This window comes from Fringilla coelebs (assembly GCF_963513975.1).
Source record: "Fringilla coelebs genome assembly, chromosome: 12".
Taxonomy (NCBI): Eukaryota; Metazoa; Chordata; class Aves; order Passeriformes; family Fringillidae; genus Fringilla; species Fringilla coelebs.
In genome coordinates, this window is record NC_140038.1 from 10,935,537 (window position 1) to 10,957,479 (window position 21,943).

General features: G+C 37.4%; 1 protein-coding gene across 2 annotated transcripts in view; it reads right to left on the bottom strand.

Annotated features, from left to right (window-relative positions):
- Positions 1-321: 321 nt before the first annotated feature.
- Positions 322-21,943, bottom strand: part of DMXL2 (Dmx like 2) — a 47,087-nt gene continuing 25,465 nt past the window's right edge. The window contains exons 19-44 of one of the 2 annotated variants that reach the window (XM_084213566.1): positions 21,745-21,855; positions 20,829-20,998; positions 20,153-20,250; positions 19,826-19,991; positions 18,600-18,864; positions 16,929-18,016; positions 15,663-15,854; positions 14,860-14,936; positions 14,450-14,580; positions 13,513-13,761; positions 11,821-12,002; positions 11,378-11,508; positions 10,794-10,879; positions 10,351-10,552; positions 9,318-9,435; positions 8,473-8,535; positions 7,991-8,077; positions 7,790-7,911; positions 7,005-7,143; positions 6,022-6,082; positions 5,814-5,941; positions 5,019-5,096; positions 4,328-4,419; positions 3,700-3,752; positions 2,884-3,101; positions 322-1,790 (exon numbers count right to left, since the gene is read on the bottom strand). In XM_084213566.1, coding sequence (XP_084069692.1) covers positions 1,581-1,790; positions 2,884-3,101; positions 3,700-3,752; positions 4,328-4,419; positions 5,019-5,096; positions 5,814-5,941; positions 6,022-6,082; positions 7,005-7,143; positions 7,790-7,911; positions 7,991-8,077; positions 8,473-8,535; positions 9,318-9,435; positions 10,351-10,552; positions 10,794-10,879; positions 11,378-11,508; positions 11,821-12,002; positions 13,513-13,761; positions 14,450-14,580; positions 14,860-14,936; positions 15,663-15,854; positions 16,929-18,016; positions 18,600-18,864; positions 19,826-19,991; positions 20,153-20,250; positions 20,829-20,998; positions 21,745-21,855 — 4,517 coding nt within the window. In that variant the 3' untranslated portion in view covers positions 322-1,580. The remainder of the gene's footprint in view (positions 1,791-2,883; positions 3,102-3,699; positions 3,753-4,327; positions 4,420-5,018; positions 5,097-5,813; positions 5,942-6,021; positions 6,083-7,004; positions 7,144-7,789; positions 7,912-7,990; positions 8,078-8,472; positions 8,536-9,317; positions 9,436-10,350; positions 10,553-10,793; positions 10,880-11,377; positions 11,509-11,820; positions 12,003-13,512; positions 13,762-14,449; positions 14,581-14,859; positions 14,937-15,662; positions 15,855-16,928; positions 18,017-18,599; positions 18,865-19,825; positions 19,992-20,152; positions 20,251-20,828; positions 20,999-21,744; positions 21,856-21,943) is intronic. The other variant, XM_084213567.1, reaches the window with a different exon arrangement.

Below are 21,943 nucleotides of genomic sequence, written 5' to 3' on the forward strand. Positions count from 1 at the left end.
CAGATGTGATAATTTTCTAGATAATGTACCTATCTCAAAGCTTGGTAAACTTCTGCATATCATTGTTGAAACACTTGGATCAATCTCTTGGAGAAGGAATAGCAAGGAAATTCTACCTCTTTTCTCTTCTTCTTGCAGCTGTGGAACTTAATTCTATTAACCTTGCACTTGTCAAGAACAGCTGAAAATAAAATGTAAACAGCTAATCTTTATTTCAGTACAGTCTGAGGTCAAGTTAAAGCTAACTCAGGAAGTATCCAGTCAATGTACTGGAGATTTAGATAAATCTGTTTAAATATAAGGAAGAGCGCTAGAATGGGCTGTTTCATGAAATAAAAGTAATTTATTTAACTTACAAAGGGAAAACTAAACAGTGACATTTACCCTTCCTTCTTTTCATACGTCTCCTACTTCACAAGCTGCAATTTAAAATCACCTTTGGAGAAAGGTGCTTTTTATTCTAGAATATCTTACAATACAGCACAGACATCAAAATTTCATTGGAGGAATAAGACAGTTTGTTAACATTTAAATACACAGACATCCATTCCAGTCCTCGAAGAACATGTTTTTTGTTTACAACAGAAAAATACATCTGACAACAGTAGCTAGTTATATTACAAGCAAACAATATTGAACTCTGCATAGTTTATACAATATACTCTGGTAATAATTTAATTACCAGTTTTATCCACTATTTACTAGCTGGCCACATAAAGCCTGACATTCATCTGAAATGTGGCATTATATGTTCCATTGGTATCCTCTTAACAGCTTCATTTAATGAAGTATTTTCTGGACAAACAATTTTCAAAACTCAAAGCTGACTAGAATGCTGGATGTCTTCACTACAAACATTTAGTGCTTACAATACATTCCTAAAGTAAAGGCAGGTGTCCAATAGAAAACATAGCTCAGAAAGAAAGGAAAATACTGTGCAAATTAAACCCCATCGCATTTAAAAATGTATTGATGTGCAAGTTACAGTATCAACTGTGCAATAATACTAACTGGGAAAAGAATCTCAGCATAAAATGATACATCTCTCACAGTACATCCTTGATTGCACATGTTCCACGGCGTTTGCATCCATTACACTTCCTGCAGAAATCAAATACACTGAGTACCCTTAATTAAAACTAAACTATTTTACAATGAGAAGTTGTATACATGCTTCATTTAGCGGGAAAAACTGGAATAAAAGTAATCAGAATCACGTCAGAAATGCTTACTGACTTGTAGAGCCACAGTGCTTGTGAAGTGACTGACAAGTGTCAGGATCTTTACAACACTCACAAAATGCAGCTTGTGGGTTACTGAGCAATAACCCCCCTGTGACCAACAGTACTGGGTGGAATTTCTTGCTTTTACAATCCAGTACATGCATTTCCTTCCCAGTGATCCTTATGGGCATATTCAAAATATACCTGTTGTAAAAGTGTTGGTTTTCTCCCCATATTACTTAATGCTGCAGTAACTGATTTGAAAGGAAACACAATGTTTTCTTTCCACAGTGCATATCACTGTGTTTTTAGCTACTCAAAGGGACATTATAGAAACCAGGATTAGCTCACAGAACACTACAGAATGTCAAAAATGCCTGAAGGTACATTGAAAGCATTGGGAAGAACCCTCATTTTCAGTGTGCCATCTGCTCCACAGGAGAAGATACGATTGCCTTGCACAGTCTCAATCTGGGTGACACCAGCACCAATATTTCTGAAAAGGGATTGCTTAGCATGTTCATTTTTAAAGGAGTGAATTAAATTGTAGCCGGTCAGTCTCCACACCTGTATCAAAAGAATGACAAAAGGAGATAAATATTAAAGGATTTGTATTTTCCTTCCTAATGTTTCAGATTCCTGGCTGCTCTAAACTCTATTGAGAAAGACAAAAGATATTTTTTGTTGCCTCATTGCAACAATTACTACAAGTCCAAGTCTTGAGAGGCTGCTGATGCAGTGTAAGGCTGCCTTACTGTGGACCAGCTGGGTATTGGGCAGGGTGAAGCTTCCCTATGTTACCTGATCAGAGTCCTTCTCCCAGCTGCCCCCCAGGAAAGCTGCAGAAATGGAAAGGTTGCACTTTCATTCAAGATGACTACTGTCAGCTTTTCAGCAGCTGGAAATGCTTTCCTGCTAAAGAATGCTGCCGAGAGTAAGCTGCACAATTTAAGTGTGCAGAGTGGTAGGAAGCACAGCTGCCTGTTGTGTCCTAAGTAGCAGGAGCCTCAGCAAGGCCAGGCCATGAAAGCCTCTGTAAAGCAGTCATCCAGAAAAGGAAAGAAACTGTATTCACCTTCTCTTTACTATGTTGTATTTCCTTCCCTTAGTATTCAGGTAAAATGGCCCTTAAAACAATGACTGTATTCCTGTGGTGGCTTTTTTTTTTTTTTTTTTTTTTTTTTTTGGTGTTTGCTTTGTTCATTTGTTTTCATGTTGGTGTTTGTTTCTTGCTACTCTGACCTCTCAGTAGCTGTCTGGGGCTGCAGCATCATTTGGTGATACAGAAACTTTACACAATGTTGAAGTTGCTGAGCGCCCCCTGTGTTACAAAGAAATGTCCAACAGCAAAACCAGAATATTTTTAAATGAGTGAAAAACAAAGCTAAGATTTCAGAACCATGCACTTTGCTTTATCCACTTAGTCTCACAACCTTAAGACTATTCTTTAGAGAAGGAAAAAACCTACTTGCTTTAGAAGCCTATCAGTACATTTCAATTTACAGTATAAATGTAAAGCAGGATACACACATCAAGAGTAGGTTTGGGATTCTGAGGACTGTTTTTGTTTTGTTACTGCATTTACCTGGCTATTTCCATAAGACAGTACACTACTTCAGCCAAACACCCTCCTCCAGAAGCCAGCTCCTCCATGCCTTACCTTCATGTTGCCTTCGGCCGAGCCTGTCACAAAATAGTCCTCGGAAGGATCCAGGGCAAGGGCCTTAACAGCTGACTCATGTGCTTGGAAGGTGAAAAGGATTTGCCTCTGTCTGATGTCAAAGATGCAGATATATCCCTTCCTACCTCCAGAAATCAGCAGTTGATGCTTGGGTGCATACTGAAGTACTGTGGCACCGTGGTCATGACAAGTGAAGGCTGAAGAAGAAAGATGTCAGAGTTTAATAGATTTGAAACTGTAAGTAGCTCTCAATCTTAAAATGCTTTTCTTCTATGAATGCTACCTGAATATTTTCTAACTTTGCAGACACATTCCTTCATATGAGTAATGTCTTATCAGCTGACAGCTCAGTGCTCTCATAAGAAATACCTAGATCTAATGCACAAGAAAGCAAGATATGCAGTTTAAATTACTTTAGAATACAGGGTCATACCTGAATTTAAAATTTGAGAAAATATAAAATTCACTACATGAAGTTCAGATAAATTCCAAGTATAGCTGATCTTGAGCAACCTGGTCTAGTGAAAGGTGTCCCATGGCACCAGGAGCGGAAAGAGATAAATTTTAAGGTCCCTTCCAACCCAAACCATTCTATGATGTTCTTCATACTTTTCTATATAGAGCAGATTAACATCATGGTAGAGAACATGCAGAACCAGGTGCATGTATTAGTGTGCAACACAAACTTACATCTGTTCCCCAGAATAAAGTTTGCCCCTTGCCTCAAAGGCACACACAAGCTGTATTTCCTTAGTCAGTAAGAAGCAGAGGTTTAATTTTCACCACAGTACTTACCATGTATAAGACTGTTACTAGATGAAACCAAGGTGTCCCAGAGGCACACATTTCTGAGGGAGAAAAAAACAAAATCATTATGGCCTATTGCTAAGTGACTCATGGGGTGACATGACTTCAAAAGTGCTCACATTTTATGTCAGTCTAGAAGGCAGAATTGAACACTCTGCAGTCATTGGAGAGCATTTGCAAAGAACTAAGAGTTTTAATTCTGTTCTTTGCTCTTTTATGCTTCTTAGTGGAACTATACCTTCCTACCCTTAAAATGTGCACTGATCAAAGGTTGTGTTAAATAATTATAGAAGTTATCCTTTTCAGAAAAAAAGAATTATCTTGCTTTGCTGAACAGATTTCTACCTCCAGCAACAGCATCATGTCAAAGTAGTTGCATTGGGAATACAACCTGAAAAAACTGGTTAATTATTGACTACTCCTCACACAAACAGAACTTGGAACCAAGCAATTGAAGAAATGATATTCAAAGAAATTATCTGGCAAGTTCAAGCTGTAACCAAACTTAGAACAATGAGCCTTAAAATGTCAGCCACACATTAATGCCCAAGAGCTTAGCAAGTTAAGGGAGATGAAAAAGTAGTTTTGAAATTCTTCATTGTTTCTTTAAACACACCTGTTATCATTGGATTGTCCCGATGTAGCAACTAGACTTGAGGAGGTTATAAATGCAAAGTCACTTGTGGTTTTACTGTGGCACTGCCAACTCTATTAAAAACAGAACAAACAGAAAAGTGCAATCTTACCAGTTGTTATTTGCATCAAAAGTACCTACTGTCAGTCTGATGTCAGTGACAGCAAAACACAAAGAGTCTTTGAAACAAAGCTTAAAAACTGATAGTTTGAAACTGAGAATGGATCAATGGATTAAAATCCAGTATAAAATGAAAGGGTATTACAATAAGTGACAAAGAACAAATCTGCAGTATAGTCTATGACAACAGCCTGAGTCTTAAATTAAGCATGGTCTTCATGTTAAGAAGCAGTAAAATGTATTGAAGAGTGTATTTTTACTAAGTTTTGGGGTTATAAAGTCATTAGTTGTGGTGCTGATTATTAATTTAAACACAGGCAATGTTGAAGGAGTATTTGTAATTACAGATTTGTAGCTTACGGTTATGGTGCAATTGGTTTTGCAAAGATGTATCATTGAAACTCTGCAGTTGTTTTGGTGAAGTGTGCCAATTAAAAAGCAGCAAAATCAAATATGTCTCATTTAAGTCCTATGTTCTGGGCCTGTCTCAAGTTTCAAAGACTTAGCTTTTCTCTACAATAATAATAACACTAAAAAAATTCTGTTTACTTACCAGGTAGGGCTTAGGATTTGAGGTGGTTTGGTTTACTTGCCAAATACTTAGAAAACCTTCACCATCAGCAACACCACACTGTAAGGAATAAACTGCATTTATTAGCATCACATGGTGGTTACTGGATGCTTCATGATAGTAAGCTGCTGACTTCAGGGAAAAAACCCCTGAAGCACCAAACCTTCGCCTGCAAATTGAATATCAATGACAATGATCATCAAGATAAAAAATAAAAACTAGTTTAGAAGCCAAGTGAGTTCAGTGCTGATTGTTTAATGATTATTTAATGAATGATGCTCTTCTGCATACCCAATTCTTTTCTGGAAATGGAGAAAGCATGGAAGCTTATCTTTCAAAGCCTAATGTTAGATGCTAAAGCTAACAAAGGCATCATTACTCCATGACTCTACTTGAAAATGCTTTTAAAAGTCAGATGTGTGATAGCATGCCATAAAAGCTTGGTAAGAACAATTGTGGAAAGATTGCAGTCATGAATGGTAAAATGAGTGAGCTATATTTAGTAACCAAAATGAATAACATTTCATATTGTATATTCTATGCAGTGTGTTCTGTAAGCATTTTACAAAATAATTTTAGAAATATTTAGAAATATTTTTTATATTTTCTCTTTTTAGTTGGGTTTCACAAGTCCTGCCTGAATGACCTTCATGTGAAGCACAGCAACAAGTACATTTTCATTTCTGAAATGAAAATAATTTCATTTTCGTTTCCTCATGAATAAAAACTCCAACCCCTCCCCCCAAAACCCTACATGTCCCTCCATGTTGTACTTACCTTATTTCCCTGGGCATTGAAATACATCCTTGTCACCCTGGCATTCCCAGCCTGCTGGAAGCACACCAGCTGCTGTGGCCTTGTCCACTCAAACATTCGGACACTTCCATCTTGTGCTCCTGTAAGATCTAAGATTAAAAGATGATAAGAGTATAATAGTACAGTATTTTGTAGAATATTATAAATTCCATACTAATGATTCACTTACAATACTGATGGACTGGATGTGAAGCCATTCTCTTGACGTTATTCAGATTTCTTTTAATCAGCTTTATATGAAACAAAGAAAAATTAAAAATAATTTTGAAAAAGACAAACACACTATTCAATTTTGTTTATACTATTACATAGTGAATGTCCCCTAGTTAAAAAAAATCTGTTAAGCTAACATTATTTGAATGGTCCTATATCAAAATTCCCTTAAGAAAGAAAACTGTTGGTGGTTTTTCATGAACAGGATGGGACTGCTGGTACTTGTTCCTTGAGATTTATTGCAGCACCAGTCTCATTACATGGCTGAGACAATTGGAAGATGGCAACAGCTCACATCTTGCCAGCAGCAGCCAAAGATTTCTTTGTTACAGAGCATTTTAAAAATTTTCTAGCCAATAACACATTGCTAAAGCTTACAGACAATTGTTCTATCCAATCTCTAAAAGCACCTGTATGCCTGCTTCACACAATGCTTGCTTGTATGCTTTCTATTAACAATACACCATACTTCATTATTAAGTTTAAAACCTTCTACTATCTTGCTAAGCATATTTTTCTGCAGTCTTAAGGTCTATCTTGGCCAAGCCTAATACTCAAATTATTGTTTCATGTCCTTGCTTGCTGTACTGTTGTAACTTTTCTGCTTTCAGACTTTGCAGCTGCAGCTCGCTCTCTCTCTTTCTGTTTCTAGTTTCTAAGACCTGCTTTCCCAGCTTTCTAAAAGTCTTCTTACCTTTACTATTTCCCACAACAAGCCACTCAGACTGACCCATTATTTTCTATATCACAGTAATTCTGTGCCACAGTATATGAGAAAATGCTTAGTTTGGCCTTTTCTTTGGCCAGGTCTTGCTTGCTGTTGGCCTTTTATGTCAGTACTCGATTGACCATATGATGACTAATGCACACTAGGTCTCTCTAGGAAATAACAGATGATAAACACCTGCTCTCCTGAGCTGCACACACAGAAGTACTCACCACACCAGCTCCAGTGCTGGTTTGCCCAGTGCCTAGCCAGGGCATGGATGGAGATGGCTGGATCTGACTCACTCCAAATGATGGTGCGCTTGAAGGAGCCAGTGTTGTGGTTGAACCACGGAAGTCAACGTCGTCGGAACTGTAAAAGAGCAGTTCTGCTTTAAACAAAAACTTCTTTGCTCCTAATAATCTTTAATTATTTGTCAAGAGCCTAATGGCAGTGGGTAGATGAAATGACAATAATGAGACTACAAATTGATAATTCCTGCACTTATGCAGTACAAATTCTTTCCATGAGCCCCAAATCTATCCCTGCTTAATCTCAAGAGATGATCCCAGTATAAGAATATAAACTTCCCTGAGAAGAATATTGTTGGGCTGTCCCTGACCTGTGTGTGTAGGGAGCTGGCACAGAGGAGTGCTCGCTGCAGCTGATGCATTCCCAGCTCTCAGCACAGGAATGGAGGAGACAGAACAGCCAGCATCAGCTACCACAGCTGCCCTCCACACTGCACTGATGAAAGGGAACTGCAGAGTGTCCAAGGTAGCACTTCCTTCGTTATCTTATGCACCACATGGGATTTCACTTCTCTGTGCAGTGCACACATTCCTAAAGACAGTAATTATTCTCTTGCTTTCCCTCACTTGCAAAGCAATCTGAAACCTACTGAAGAAGAGTAATTAATGTTTTTGTATGCTCCATTTGTGCTTACACAGGTAATACAGACACAGCCTCACAGAAAATCAATACTCTTATTAATATAACCACAAAGAAACAATCCTACCTTTTAGACTCTCTGTCATATTCTTCCCCAATCCATATAAATGACTGAGCAGCCAGTAGAGCTGAAATATCAAGTTCTTGAACATCATGTGTAGATGCCAAAACAATTTCATTGCTGTTTGCCTATGCAGCACAAATACAAAATTTATACTAACTATAATTAAAATCTTTTATTACATTTCTTGTAGTATTTGAGGCTTACCTTGTTAACTGCAAATGCCATTATCATATCTGATTCCTTGTGAATGATTTTTGCTTTTCCTCCAGGGTATCCAAGATCTGCTTCAACCTACAAAACATTTATAAAAAACTTCAATTAGTGTGAAAATCCATTTTGTAGTTCTACATTCAGAGTGCAAAAAATGTATACAAAATTCATGCAAGAAAAGTTCAGTGGCCTTAGCATTGTTCCAGTAGCTAAACTTTAGACTTCTCGTACTCTTTGGTGTTCTAGTAGCCAAAAGTGATATTTGAGTGTAAGAAACACAAAGTTGTATGTGCAACACTATTTACAAGGTGTTCACTCATCCCAATTATCAGGACATCCGAAGTTAGTTCATGGATTAAAAGCCTGTCACACAGACTACACAGAACACACAGCTTCTGTTAGTCACATTAGAAAAGGAAAGCCAGTTCCACAGAACTTTTAAGAATGTGCTAGAGGTTTGGGAGAAGGGATACTACCTTGTTTTTGTGATCTTCTGCTACGCAGTTTTGTTTGACCTGCTCCACACGATCTTCTACAGACTACATAACATCACACAGTCACAAACACAAAACACATGCACAAACAAATATAAAAAAAGAATGAAACATTCCAAACTAGATTTTAAAGGCCACTCTGTCAGTAAATGATGACAAATGTATTTTTAACTTTTTATAAAAGGCACAGAAACTAAGACAGGAATCTAAACAAACTCACTTAAAATGTAATGCCTCCTAAATGAACACAAAATGTATGATATAGTAAATAAATGGAGGAGTAGTACACACACAAACTCCGTACTTACAGGAATTCTAAAAGATATTAAATCATATACTTATTTCCCATTATATTTATGTGTTGACCTAAATTTTCAGTTAAAACATAGCAGTTGTAACCAGTACAATTTGTAAAGCCCCATATTATATATTACTATATAATATTACCTTTATATGTATATATTACTCATGCATATATACATATACACAAATGAATAGCACATTTAAATTTCTTTTTCAGTATGACACACCAAAAAAAGAATTTTCAAATTTCTTTGCTTATTACTGTTATTGCAAATGTTCTGTTTATTAGGATAGTATTCAAATACATAAAGGTGAGATATGTCTTGTTTAAAAATATTTGGTTCAGTTGATATCCCAATCAACAACATGGCAGTCATGTTGATTTTGAAAAGAATCCAAACATTGTTAAATGAGAGAAACTGAAATATCAATGAAAAATGGAAAGAAAAATTAAATAATGAGGAGACTGAGGAACAGTTATAATTGAGCTTGGTCTTTAAAAAAAAGTTACATCCTTTGTTTACCTCACTCTGCTTTCTTTTCTTTGTGAATATATATCTTATGAAAGTCTCCTGAAGAAGTTCTTGCTTCACAAGAAAATGCCAGAGCCTTTTTGCTGGAAGAGCTGAGTAATCCTTTGACCTGGATAAAAGAGAAGAAAGAAAGAAACACCTGAGTTGGAGGGAGGGAGCCTGTTCCAGTGCCCAACCATCTTCTGGGTGAAGAAGCTTTTTCTAATTACACACCTAAGCCTCCACTGACACAGCTTCAGGCCATTCATTCCCTCATGTCCTGTCACTGTCACCAGGGATCAGAGATCAGCGCCTGCCCCTCCTCTTCCCCTCACACGGAAGCTGTACCTGCAGTGAGCTCTGCCCTCAGTCTCCTCCAGGCTGAACAGACCCAGTGCTCTCAGCTGCTCCTCACAGACCCCTCACCACCTTCACTGCCCTCCTTTGGATGCTCTCTAATAGTTCTATATCCTTATTGTATTGTGGCACCCAAAACTGCCCCCAGCGCTGTTATGACTCAGTTATAGTTTAATATATAGAGAAAAGCAAGCTATTTTTGAGTTGAAAACACAGTTCATTATCTGCATTTCCAGACACCTCCAGGCATACCACTGTCTAAACACAAGAGGATTAGCCTTAAAAGGACCTTAGTACAACTGTCTTTCTCCTCCCCCAGACATCTGCATGTATTACATAACACTTCTGTTGCTGGGATAGAGTGAGAGACTGAAGGAATACTAAAACAGGTTGAATGGGGTGCTCCCAGCAGCAGCCACTGCCCTTGATTCCTACAACCTCTGCTCTTTCCTCATTTTCCTTTCTTGTTGCAGCTGTGAGAGGTGCAGCAGAGGAATAAAGGCTGCTGCAGGACACAGGCAGCTGCATAAGAATGAACAAAGGGATGTGGGTAAATGGCTTCTGTAAAGCATTGGCTACTAGACCTAAGAGCTTGACAATCTTTGTTTGGCTGTTTAACCTGAGGAGGAAATGCTCTTTAGAATTTCTGTGATCAAAGAATGTGTTTTTCTAGGCAAAAAATACTTACTTGAATGGTGTGTTCTCAGGTTCAATCATTGCTTTATTGCGGAGAATAGCTGGTCCTGCCCCTACACCCAGGTCACTGGGGTAAGTATTGATGTAGTTTGGAGGTGGGCCTTCAAACTGGTCCATTCTGTCTTGAAGAATCTGTTCCCAGTGTTCTAAATTTTTTATTACAGCAATGCCCAATGGAGATGTTACAGGCAGATCTAAACAGAAATATTAATGAAGGAAGGCTCAGAGAAAAAAAAAATTAAGCTACAGTGAGTATAAAACCCCCATAATAACATAACGATCCAAAAATAAAAAATTGAAAGGAAATGTAGATGTTGGCAATTGTAATATTTAAGGTATTTAATTATTTAAATTTTAAAGTTAGAATTAAAACATGAAATCTGACAGAAAGCTATATACACAGAAAAACAAAATGAAAAGCAGAATTTAGCATACCGGTGAATTCCAGACCAGCAATGGGAAAGAAGTTCTTAATGTTGTGCAGAACTAATTTTACCATTGTCAGATGTAGAAGAGCCCAGCTGTACAAAAAATATAGATTTAGTCATGTTAAAAAAGCATTAAGAGTTATTTACAGAGTATTTTTCCTCTTCAAGTAAACATACAGGTTAGAAAAACACTGTAGAAAGGTTGCATTTAACCTGCACCTCATTGAAAAACTACATGCTTGAATCAGCAGTCTAAACCATTATTCTAGAGCTGCCATTGTGTTACATTATGTTGAGTCTTAAAAATGAAAATATGGGTGTTTCTCAGTTGTTTTCCCCTCCTCAAAAAAATTGCAAACCACACAACTTTAACTTCCTAATCCCCTTTTTCTGGAAATGAAATGGGGAACTGTTATTGTGATGAGAATTTGTAATTTCTGTAATCCCATTGCCATAGACAAGTCTGCCCACAGTACTAAAATTGCTTCTATTAGGTTGGATGGTGCAGAAGATTCATTTTTTTTTTTTAATTTGGAAGCAAAGGTAAGCATATGACATAATTATTCTAAAATAGTGAAAATTTCTGCTGACCTGTAAGAATTGGCATCTGTGTGTTCCTGGATCTGCACATCAGAGAGGAAAGCATCGTCCTCTTCCTCATCACTGTGAATGCTTTCATCAGAATCATATATAACACCACTGTCTGATAAAGGGAGAAAGGGCTGCAATGCAAAGCAAAAGTCTGTATAAAAACAATATTCTCATCTCTTCTCTGACTTCACTTATGACTCCCATAAGTTTAAATGACAGCAATTTAACCTATAAGTCAATGTCCCTAAAAATACAAGTAATTAGCAAGGGGGGAAAGTGTTGATCACTATTACTGACAAGAGGCATGTTTTGAAAGTGAAGTAATAGTCTTGCAGGCTCTTTATCCTTTATTATCAGGATAATATTCTGCATCTTACTACAAAGAGTGCTCAAAATTTTCACTTTATTTTTGTCCTTTAAAACTTAATAGAATTTTCAATTACCTTTGCCATAAAATAGTCCCACATGCTGAGCTCTGGAGGAATAAACTTTTCTTTGTAAGAGGGTCTTTCTGCAGGTACAGGTGGTGGTACATTGCTGTCTTTTACTGGTCTGCCTGGCACCAGCATTCTCATGTTGAACCGACGGCGGTGTTTATCCATTTCTTCTGATGGAAGAGGAGGTGCTAAATTCAGGTAATTAAAAAAGCTGATATTAGTATTGCATCTTTAAAGTGTCTGTATTTTATAACTGAAGCAACTAACACCACTGTTATTGATACTAATTTCTACTGATTTAGAATCAAAGCCAGCCTAAATAAAGTAAGTGTAGTCATAAAAAAGTCTCATTACGATAAATAACTGTGACATTTAGACATTGGATATATTTTGAAAAATATATTATACATAAATGTACTGGATTAAGGTCTTAGGAGATGTAGCTTTTAAAAAGTCTTTTAGTTGAAAAATTTCTCAAGAAAGAAATAAAGAAACTCAGAAACCTGGTTGAGAAATAAAGTAATATGTAAAATATCACTAAACAGTATGCTGCACAATTATATAAACCAAGGAATTCTTAGGGTAGCGAAAAAAATATTTGAATAGAAAGGCTTTTTGACAATTGAAGTCTACTTACAAAGGTTATGATTTAAAATGCCTTAATAGTAACCAAAATATTAATGTAGAATTTGTTTTTCAAAGTGTTATTGGCCTGGCAGCATTGAATATTACACTTACTTTATTAAAAGGAAGCTAGGTATGGAAAAACTATTCTGTTTGTCCAGAAAAGCCACTACTAACACTCATCTACACTGCAAGTCTATACAAACCTTCGTTACCATCCTCTGAAACATCAGAAGCTGTAGCAGCTTGAAGGTTAAAGGAAAACAGAACACATCTCAAATGAACACAATTTACAGAAGTTATTAATGCTATTACCTTCTGAAAATAATTGCTCTAAATGAGCTGAACTTATTCCATGAATGACAAATACCTGTTGTGCATACTTATAATGGTGCAATGCCTTATTACTGTTTGGTTTTATATTCTGGAGAGAGAATGTCTAATTTTTGCATAAATTTCATGCCTATTGGTGATTTAAAAGTCTGTGTGATGTGATTTTCAGTATTGCTGAAGAAATATGCTTTTCCTCATGCAGCATATTAACACTTGCTCATCTTTGAAAAGTCCTAGGTTTAGCTGGAGCTTACATATGCATGAGCTGTTTTTCTGCAAGAAGAAATTGATGTTTCTTCTCTGTGTTCTTGTGCTAGGTGAAATCCTACCTTGCAATAGAAACTGATTTCAGAAATATTGTTTCCTACTTACTGCAGTCATTAAACAACAACACTCATCTCCCGTAAAAAACCCATAGGTATTAACACTGATTTATATCCTGAAATGCCACTGATTTTTTTCCCTAAAAATAATGGCTGAAATTCCTGAAAAATGTTATAAATAAGCACCTAATATTAATATTATTACTATAATAACCATACAGCTTTAATGCAAATTCAAAACATGCTGTATACCATTACAAAGGACAACTGTGAGGCTATTATTTGTTTCAGCTTCTTAGTTAATGTGTTTTCTCGCCGGTGGTTTCTTAAATTCTGTTCTTTAAAAGGAAGGAAGGTTCTCCTACCCGAAGAGGCATAAAACGCACAGCATTAGTGTGACCTTTGGGGAGCAGTGTACCTGGGATGTTTTCAGACTGCCTGCGGGGTTTCACGAGCAGCTTCACTCCCCCGCCAAAGACAGCGGCCCACATGCGGCTGTTGAGGGGGTGCGCTGCCAGCCGGAACAGCTCGTTGCACGAGTTGGTGGCCAGGGCGTGGATCAGCAGACTCAGGTACACGGCTACAACAGCTTCACACAGCAGGATGTTCAGCTTTGGCTGGTCTTCATCCTGAGCTGAACTTAAGAGGTTGATAAGTGAACTCACACCTGCAAAGAGGAAAAATTCTGGGGTTAAATGAGTAGGAGGACAAATGGACAAAAAGAAAATGTTTTACTTCTACACTTTATGGTAAACACTAGTAAACACTAGTAGCCACATGATGCTTTTATTCAGATGAAACATACTGTTAACAGTTTTCTTAAAATCAATAAGATCCAAATTATAAAAAGCCTTTTTGGGTCTGGAACTTTTGCATGGCACTTCTCTGAAAATACTACGGGCAGTAGTATTTTCCGTTCAGTATGAACTATGGAGTTCAGTATGCCTATGAAATTCCTGCACCATTTCCACAGTTTATGCTTGTACGTCAGAATTAGCTGCTTTGACACCTATTCCAAGTACAGCATACATGTAGGACAGTACTGTGGAGACAACAGAGGTAGCATTGCTAAGGAGTTAGGCAGACTGGAGGAAAACATTTTGGGGTGACAAATTGCCATTAAGTTTATCCTAAAGATCATCATCTCTTCTTCAAGCAAGATGTTTGCCCCATACAAAGTTTATTTTTATTTGTTTTGCTACATGAAGAAGTGAAAGGCTTGCTATTTTGAGAATTAAGTTAGAAACATCTGTCATTGGTTATGCAGTATTTCATCCCTCATAGAGGACAGTGAAATAATTCTGGCACAGGCAGCTGGTCCAGTGGAGCTAAAAGTAACCTTATTTTAGTCTCACCAGGCCACTGAGCAGGAGATGAGTTTGGAGTTGCGTGCTCTTCGATGCTTTCTGTCCTCAGTCTGCGTCGATCGCTCAGAAGCAGTCCTTGATAGACCATCCCAGTAAACTGATTTGCTTCTGTTTGACTGCTACATACAAATAAATTTTTTTCTGATGAGAAAGTGAGTATCCCAAGTGAGAGTGACATCATATTTTCTGCTTACTGAAAAACCCTGAATGGTTGGTGTTATTTTATCTGTGTAAAATTGATTTGGCATATCAAAGTTAGCAATGTTTAATGTGCAAAAGTATCTTTACCCATAAACAAACATTTAATCCCTTTTTAAGTTACATGCAGGAATAATTTCCATTTAGGATGCACAAAGTATACTGCAAATGTAGGACTGTATGAAAACTTCCCTCTTTACCTGTAGCTGTGGCTGTCACATAGTGCTTGATAAATGGATGCAGAAAGTGAAGCTGCTAAAGAATGAAGTGTGTACACCTAAAATAAAGAGAACCAATGAGCTATATGTTTTATATAAAAGGTGAGTAAAATACATTTCTTTCTAAAGGGTATTGGAAATGTGTTCTGCAGGACCGTCCAAGTTTTAAAGCAAGTGCAAGAAATAGTAACTGAATGTTACTTTAAGTTTACAGTACAGTGCTTAGAAAATCACAACTATTTGTTCAAGATAATTTGATGGCAGTCAACACCTTCTAATAGTATCTCAAGATAATTAACTTGATTCTAATACAGAACAGCCACAGTAAATGAGCATACTGAAGTAGTGATTAAGCATGTCCTGTTATGACAATGAATTTGATGGAATGGTTCCTGGAAGCTGCACTATACAACACTGCAGTTCAACATAGTAACAGCTACTCAATATACATAAAATGCAAAAAGTTTGTGTAGTCATGATATAATATTTTTGCCTAAAATCTCTTTTCTTACCTCAATTATGTGCTTATAAATTCTGTTAGTCTACAGGAATAAAAAAATTACTGGTTCTGCCTCACAATGCAACAGAAACAGTCCAGTTCTTAAAAAGAGGAAATGCAAGGATTTCTTGGAAAGTTCAATGAAATCCGCAGTGTGAAGAAAATGGTACTGTCCAACTGTTAAAAAAGCAAACTTTCCTAAACTCACCCTGTGCTCATTCCTGTCTTTTCCTGCTATCCTTACATTTCATCAAACATTAGACCTTAGATTAAAGCTATAAATTACCTTGACATCTTCAATATTAGGGTGTGGTGGTGATTTCATCTGCACAATAGTGTAAAGTATATCATGGATGTGGTTGTTTAAGTACAGCACAGGATTAGCTATCACAGTTTTTGTGGATGCTATGCTTGCAGAAAGCAGTGGTAGTGTTGTGGGTAGTGGAAGCGGAGACTGAAGTTGCTTTACAGTAGTTTCCTGTTTTAAAAGAAAAGACTGTATTTAAAATCATTGCTTTGAAAAAAAAATAGAGATAATTTTACACCTTAAATATATTTCCCAGATTATTTATCCTCTTCCACTGCTATCTACTCAGTACAGACAAGATTTTACTGTCAGAAGCAAGTTATCATTTACTATAATTATAAAGTTCAGACCTGATAGCCATGTTTCCTGGAGCACATTTTGATTTCATGCAGGAAGAGTATTTCCACGTAGTTCATTAGGAAGCGTGGAGATTGTCTGTTAAGAAACACTAACTAAAAATGTACTTGTAGTAGCACAAGTTAGTACAACTGGCCATTGGTCTGAGTTTAGGAACAAAGCCAAATTTGTACTCATCTGAGTGTCTCAAGGGGAAACAAACAGAACTTTAAAACTTCTTTAATGCTCATTCTAAGCCAAGTGCCACCAAAACAGCTGCCTGTTGCCCCTATTTGAAATAGGAGAAATCTAGGACTAGAGCATGTGAAAAGGCTTGCCCAGTATCAGATTATTTGTAGCTCAGTGAAGTAATTAACATTTGCTGTAAAATATTTCTTTTTGTATGAAATGTAGAAAATGCTGTAACAGAGTAAAGAGAGCAGTACCCTGTCTGACTTAATATTATTTGTTGAGCCTTGAAGCTAATGCACCATTCCTTGTAGCTACTTTGCATGATCTGCAGAGGTCTAGGAATGAGATTTCTGTTTTATTTCAGTAACTGCGAATTTATTATGTAGGCACCTAGAAACTGTGACCAAAATTATGTCATAATAACACATACATTGCTGCAGCTACAATAGAAACCAGCAATATTTATATTCCATAATCATAAGTAGCCTGATCCTCAGAGTCACATAGCACATTCTTCAGAACCAAATAATCCATATTGGGAAAAGCAGCACACTTAAAAAGCAAATTCTTTCTCCAGGAACATTAAAATTATAATGACCATTAGACTTACAGAACATTAGCAGCATCTATCTAGGCACAAACTCATGCATTTGACATAACTGGCAGTCTAGGACTATTCACATTCATCAGCAGAAATTAATTTTGAATTTGCTTTACCTGCTGTGACTCCTGCAGCAAGAACTTCAGCTCCATCCTTACAGATGCTAAACCCCCACCTTGTGCCCCATGAAGACTACAGTAACTGAGGAAAACTCTGAGAAGAGCTTGGTTCTTCTGCAGCCACCACTTCCGTCTCTCAGCGTGTTCTCGCTTTGCCTGTAACCTGCGTCTTTCGATCTGGTGCCGTTCGTACGAGCCAATGTCTGGCTTATCCATAATATCTTCGGGGTCAAGCAGGTCCCCATTTACTTTGGTATATGTTTTACAGTAGTCTTTGTCCCCGGTGTCATGGTTGCATATTTCATGCATAGCAGCAATCTCTTTTTCCAGCCAGTTGTACAGCTGAAATCTGAGCTTTCCTCCATCCACTTCATAACCTGTAGCCAAAGTCCTCAGTTCAGTCATAAGGATTTTCAAACAGGCTCTGAACTTCAGCTGCTCAGCAATAACATCAACCTCAGTGTCTCCTGCCTCAGAAACCTCCCCGTGCGGTGTTTGAGCCACGCTGGTGTCTGAGGTCCTGTCATCTTCACTCTTAGAATCAGACTTTTTCATCATTATCCCAACATCCTTGTCTTCTTCATCTGATCCATTTTTGTCTTCACCCCAATCAAGAGTAAGGGGCTCATCATCAAATTTTACTGCTGGTTGACTCCAGTCAAATTGTGCTGAAGATTCAACAGTGCTCTCCAAAGCAAAGGAAGTTGAAATTGGTTTTGACCAGTCTATATCACCACTTCCAGCACCATCCTGTAGGGTTTTGGAATCTGAAACATCAGCCTGGATTGAAGGACTAGATGAATCTTTTTCTCCAGCTAGAGGTGACTTTTTTCTTATTTTTGGAATTTTGGAAAGGACTTCAAGGGCTAGTACAGGGCAGCCTACTTTAAAATGAGCATTTGCAGTAGTGAAGAATAATTTTCTTTCTATAAGATTAATTTTATCAACAAAGCTTTTCTCAGTTTTTAGACCTAAGGTGGCGAGAGTTCCTTCTGGTGAGCTGAAGTATCTTCGGATGAGCAAAGGGTGGGTCCGAAGGTAGTTGTAGAAACTGAACACCACAGGATTGCAGGATTTGACGATAACTGAGGAATTAAACAGATATGACATCCATTGAAAATGCCTTTTAGATGGTATTCTGTTTTGCAGTTATTTCCTGCATTAGAGATTTATCAAAACACACAAAAACAATTCTGGGTCTAGTGACCAAAATAAAATTAAATAATTACTTATTCTCCACAAAAAGAATAAAGGTATGAGCTGGATGAGTAGAAAGATACAAATTCTATCATTTGCCTTGCAATTACATTACACTCAGCTAAGCTATAAGGCAGCTGAGATGATCATCCAGGTTGAGATTTCCCCAAGGAAATTCCTGTAGGGAATATGAAACCTATGTGGCCACTGGTCACTTAACATGAATTTTGAATAGATGGGATTGGAAATCCTGCTACAATATTACTAATTCCTAGACGTAAGAATAAGAATGTAAGTCCACTGGAAAAAAGACCAACCAGCATTCATTACTAGAAAAGGATTGTATGGAAGTGCCAAAGAAAGACAGTTCTCCTGACTTTAGCTGACAACAGGAACTAAGTTTGGTGTTAGAGGGTTGAAGATCCTCTCTTAATACGTTTGCCCTATCAGATTAATATTTTTTTCCCTTACCTGGGTTTTCATCATCATCTTTGGGTGTTTGTTCCAATAATGTATCCAGTGCTCTTGTGTAATCTTTCATTATCCAGTATGCAATGCTTCTCAGAAATGGATCAGAATGCAACTTAGTACAGCTGAATCCAGTTCCATCTTTCTGGCAACCCAAAATCTTTTCATAGAGAATGGAGGTGTATGTGACAGAGGTTTCAAACTCTGATTCATACAAACGAGCAATGACCATGGCCAACTGGATGTCTTCCATTTTCTCAAGGCACACCTATGATAGCAGTGGGGAAAAGGTTGTTTTATAAGGGGAGTTCTATAAAATAAAGTGAATAGCAATATGTGTTTACAGAACAGATTTTTTTTTCCTCCTCTTATCTGTTCTTTGAAGTATAAACTAATCTTCAGGTCAAAAATGTGGTAAGTGATAGATATCCAAGTAACATTTTCTTCTGTTTGGAAAGAGGTGTACTTTTCTCTATTTTAGAGATTTTAATATGCATAGCAGTACATAGCATTAAAAAATTAATATGGCAGAAGATAAGGATGTCTATTTTTATTCCATCTAGTAGAATAATTGCATCCTCCAACTTTCATGTTATTATGTCACCGGTAAGATATTTTTCACATCATCTTGTGTAGAATTACATCTCTGAGGAAAATACATTCTCAAGTGAAGACAAACATACTGAAAATAAATAGGCAGATATTCTAAAGGTTCTCTAAATCCCATCCTCTCCTGAGAGAAAGTGCTTAGCTTATGATCCTTCTCACAGCTCCCACCTCCCTTGTGGCAAGCAGCATCATGGCTCCACTAAAAAGGGATCCCAGAACTGCTTCACAAGAGAACTCTTGACTTCTTTTTTTTACCTAATGTTGTACCAAGAGGTCATGCAGAATAGCTCGAGGCTGAACAGAGTGCTACAACTTAACTGTGCAGTTCAAACGAAGTTTTGCCAGAAGGGTCACAGTTCCAAGTACTCCCAAGAGTACTTCCACTGAGGAATGGTATCTGAACAATTATTCTGGCCTTCAAATCAGCTTTCCAGTTGCCTTTCACAGTAGTGTGGAGGTAAATGGTATGTCTGCAGGGCAAAAGGGGGTGCTGTGTGGACATACCATTCCATTTCTGCTGCCACAAATTATGAATTGTCCTTCATCAGAGGACAGCTTGTAAGGATGCAGTAACATAGGTCAAATTAGAAAGTGAAACTTAATTTCTCAAAAGCAGATACCTCTATAGCATCTTTTAGTGAACCTGCTAGCAAGAAAAATGCAGCTGACTGCTCAAAACGTTGTTTTCCCAACAAAGCAAAAGCATTTTTTAAAGCAGCTTTACGCCATCGGTCTTCATTGAAGTTGTGGCTGAAAAAGGCAGTCATCTTTTCATCATGCTGGGACCTGTATAAAGAAATGCAATGTATAGAGCTATTTATTATGTACCTTAGCATACTATCACTCGAACAACATTACTTGAAATTAAACTCTACTCTTGAATGAGTTCTGCTTTGCATTCCTGGTTCAATTAAGATTTAATCAAGCTTCAAGTCAGCAGAACTCACCTAAACAGACCCCACACCACTGCTTTTTTCTTCATAGCAAGGTAAAAAAGTGCAGCATCTAAGGCATCATTGTTCCTCTGGAATGAAGCTTTTGCAACCTGTAGTGAACAAAGCCTACTATTATTGATGAAAATATAAAAGCTGCTGTTAGCTAAATAACCTGTGTTCTTTGTCACAGAGGACAGCAAGGTAGACTGTGTTATCTCTACAAAGCAGCAAAGTAATTTGTGAGAATGTTTTGTGAGAATTCGTATGTAACAGAGCTCTACACTGCAGATGCTTTTAAGAGTCAGAAATACAGCACTATTGCAGATAGCAACCCCTCTCAAGCACAGTAGGACATTAGCAATGTGCAAATAAAAATATTTTCTTTAAAATTGTTACAGTAACTCATGCTATTAGGTGAATCCCTTACTTAAAAATATCCATTACTTAAAAATCCATTACTTAAAAATACTTAAGCTAATAATGGTATTTCTTGAATGAATACCATTTGGGTTTTATATAGGACTCTCATGTAATTAGATTTGGAGTACTAGATAATTGTTTTGCCCCTGGATTCTTTGAATAAACTGTAACATTTAAAAATGTATTTTTACATTAGATGGCTTGGAAATTTAGTATAGTAGGCACACCAAACAGCATGGAGCTAGAGTCTGTAACCAGTAAAAAGTACCTTCTCAATGCACCTTCGGAGAGTGTTGATATTCCTGACCCACCAACCAATGCCCATAGCTCTCAGCTCAGACCACTGTGGGTCTCCCTTCTGGATAGCAGGAATCATATTGATCAACTCCTCCTCAGCCTCAGAATGGAAAGCCCACGCAAAATGGCAAGTTGACAGGCCTAAACAGTAACATAAACCAATACAATTCAGAAGACTAAGAGTTGCTAATAAGTAAAATGGAATATTTCAGGGATACAAAGTGGGGCTTCCAACCCAAGAGCTGGGTACATCTGAGAGACACTGATTCCCTCAAAATGAAGTAGAGCTGTTAAAGGAACAGCTGAAGTGTCTTTTTGCTTGCTAGGGATGTCCTCTCCTTGGTACTTCTTTCATAATTTTCCAGTACCCCATTCATAACTACACAAGATTTATATGTTGAAGGACTGAAAGAAAAATATTCTGTTATCACAGAAGCAGACCCATTTTCAACCAGAAACCCTTCTCTCTGCTCTTTAGGTAGTAACTTCTTTGCTTTTATTGTGAAATATTTATTGTGAAATAACTTCTTATTTCACAACAACATTTACTCTGAGAAAAAAAAATCCTGCTGTGATGAAAATAATAAAATATTCTTTAAGATAAACCCATGCTCAAGTAAGGAAATGTCTTAATTCTTCTAGCAGAAACAATGAATTACATATACAATCTGTGTTTTATCTGGTTGGGTAATTTATTCTTGCCTCAAACTGAATAGGCCAGAATCTTCTACTCTAGAGCTGTAATTCCTTTGCTATTTTCAGTGCATGTAGTGAAGCCTACACCAAGCCTTTGCAAGATAATGGCCTTAATGAAATAGAAAACGAATATGCAGATAATAGAACTATGACATTATAAATGAAAGGTAAGCAGACGCTGTGGGGGTTACCTTGGTGGAGCAGCTGGACACGGTACAGGGGAGGCAGGGATGTCAGCAGGCAGGTGTGCAGGCGCATGGCCAGCAGGTACCGGAGGCCACATTCATCCAAGGTATCTCTTCCTGTGCCATAGAAAACACACTTTTAAACATGCAGCTGACTACAGTAGGCGTAGAGACAAGTTATCATAACAGTCATAACAGTGTGTGA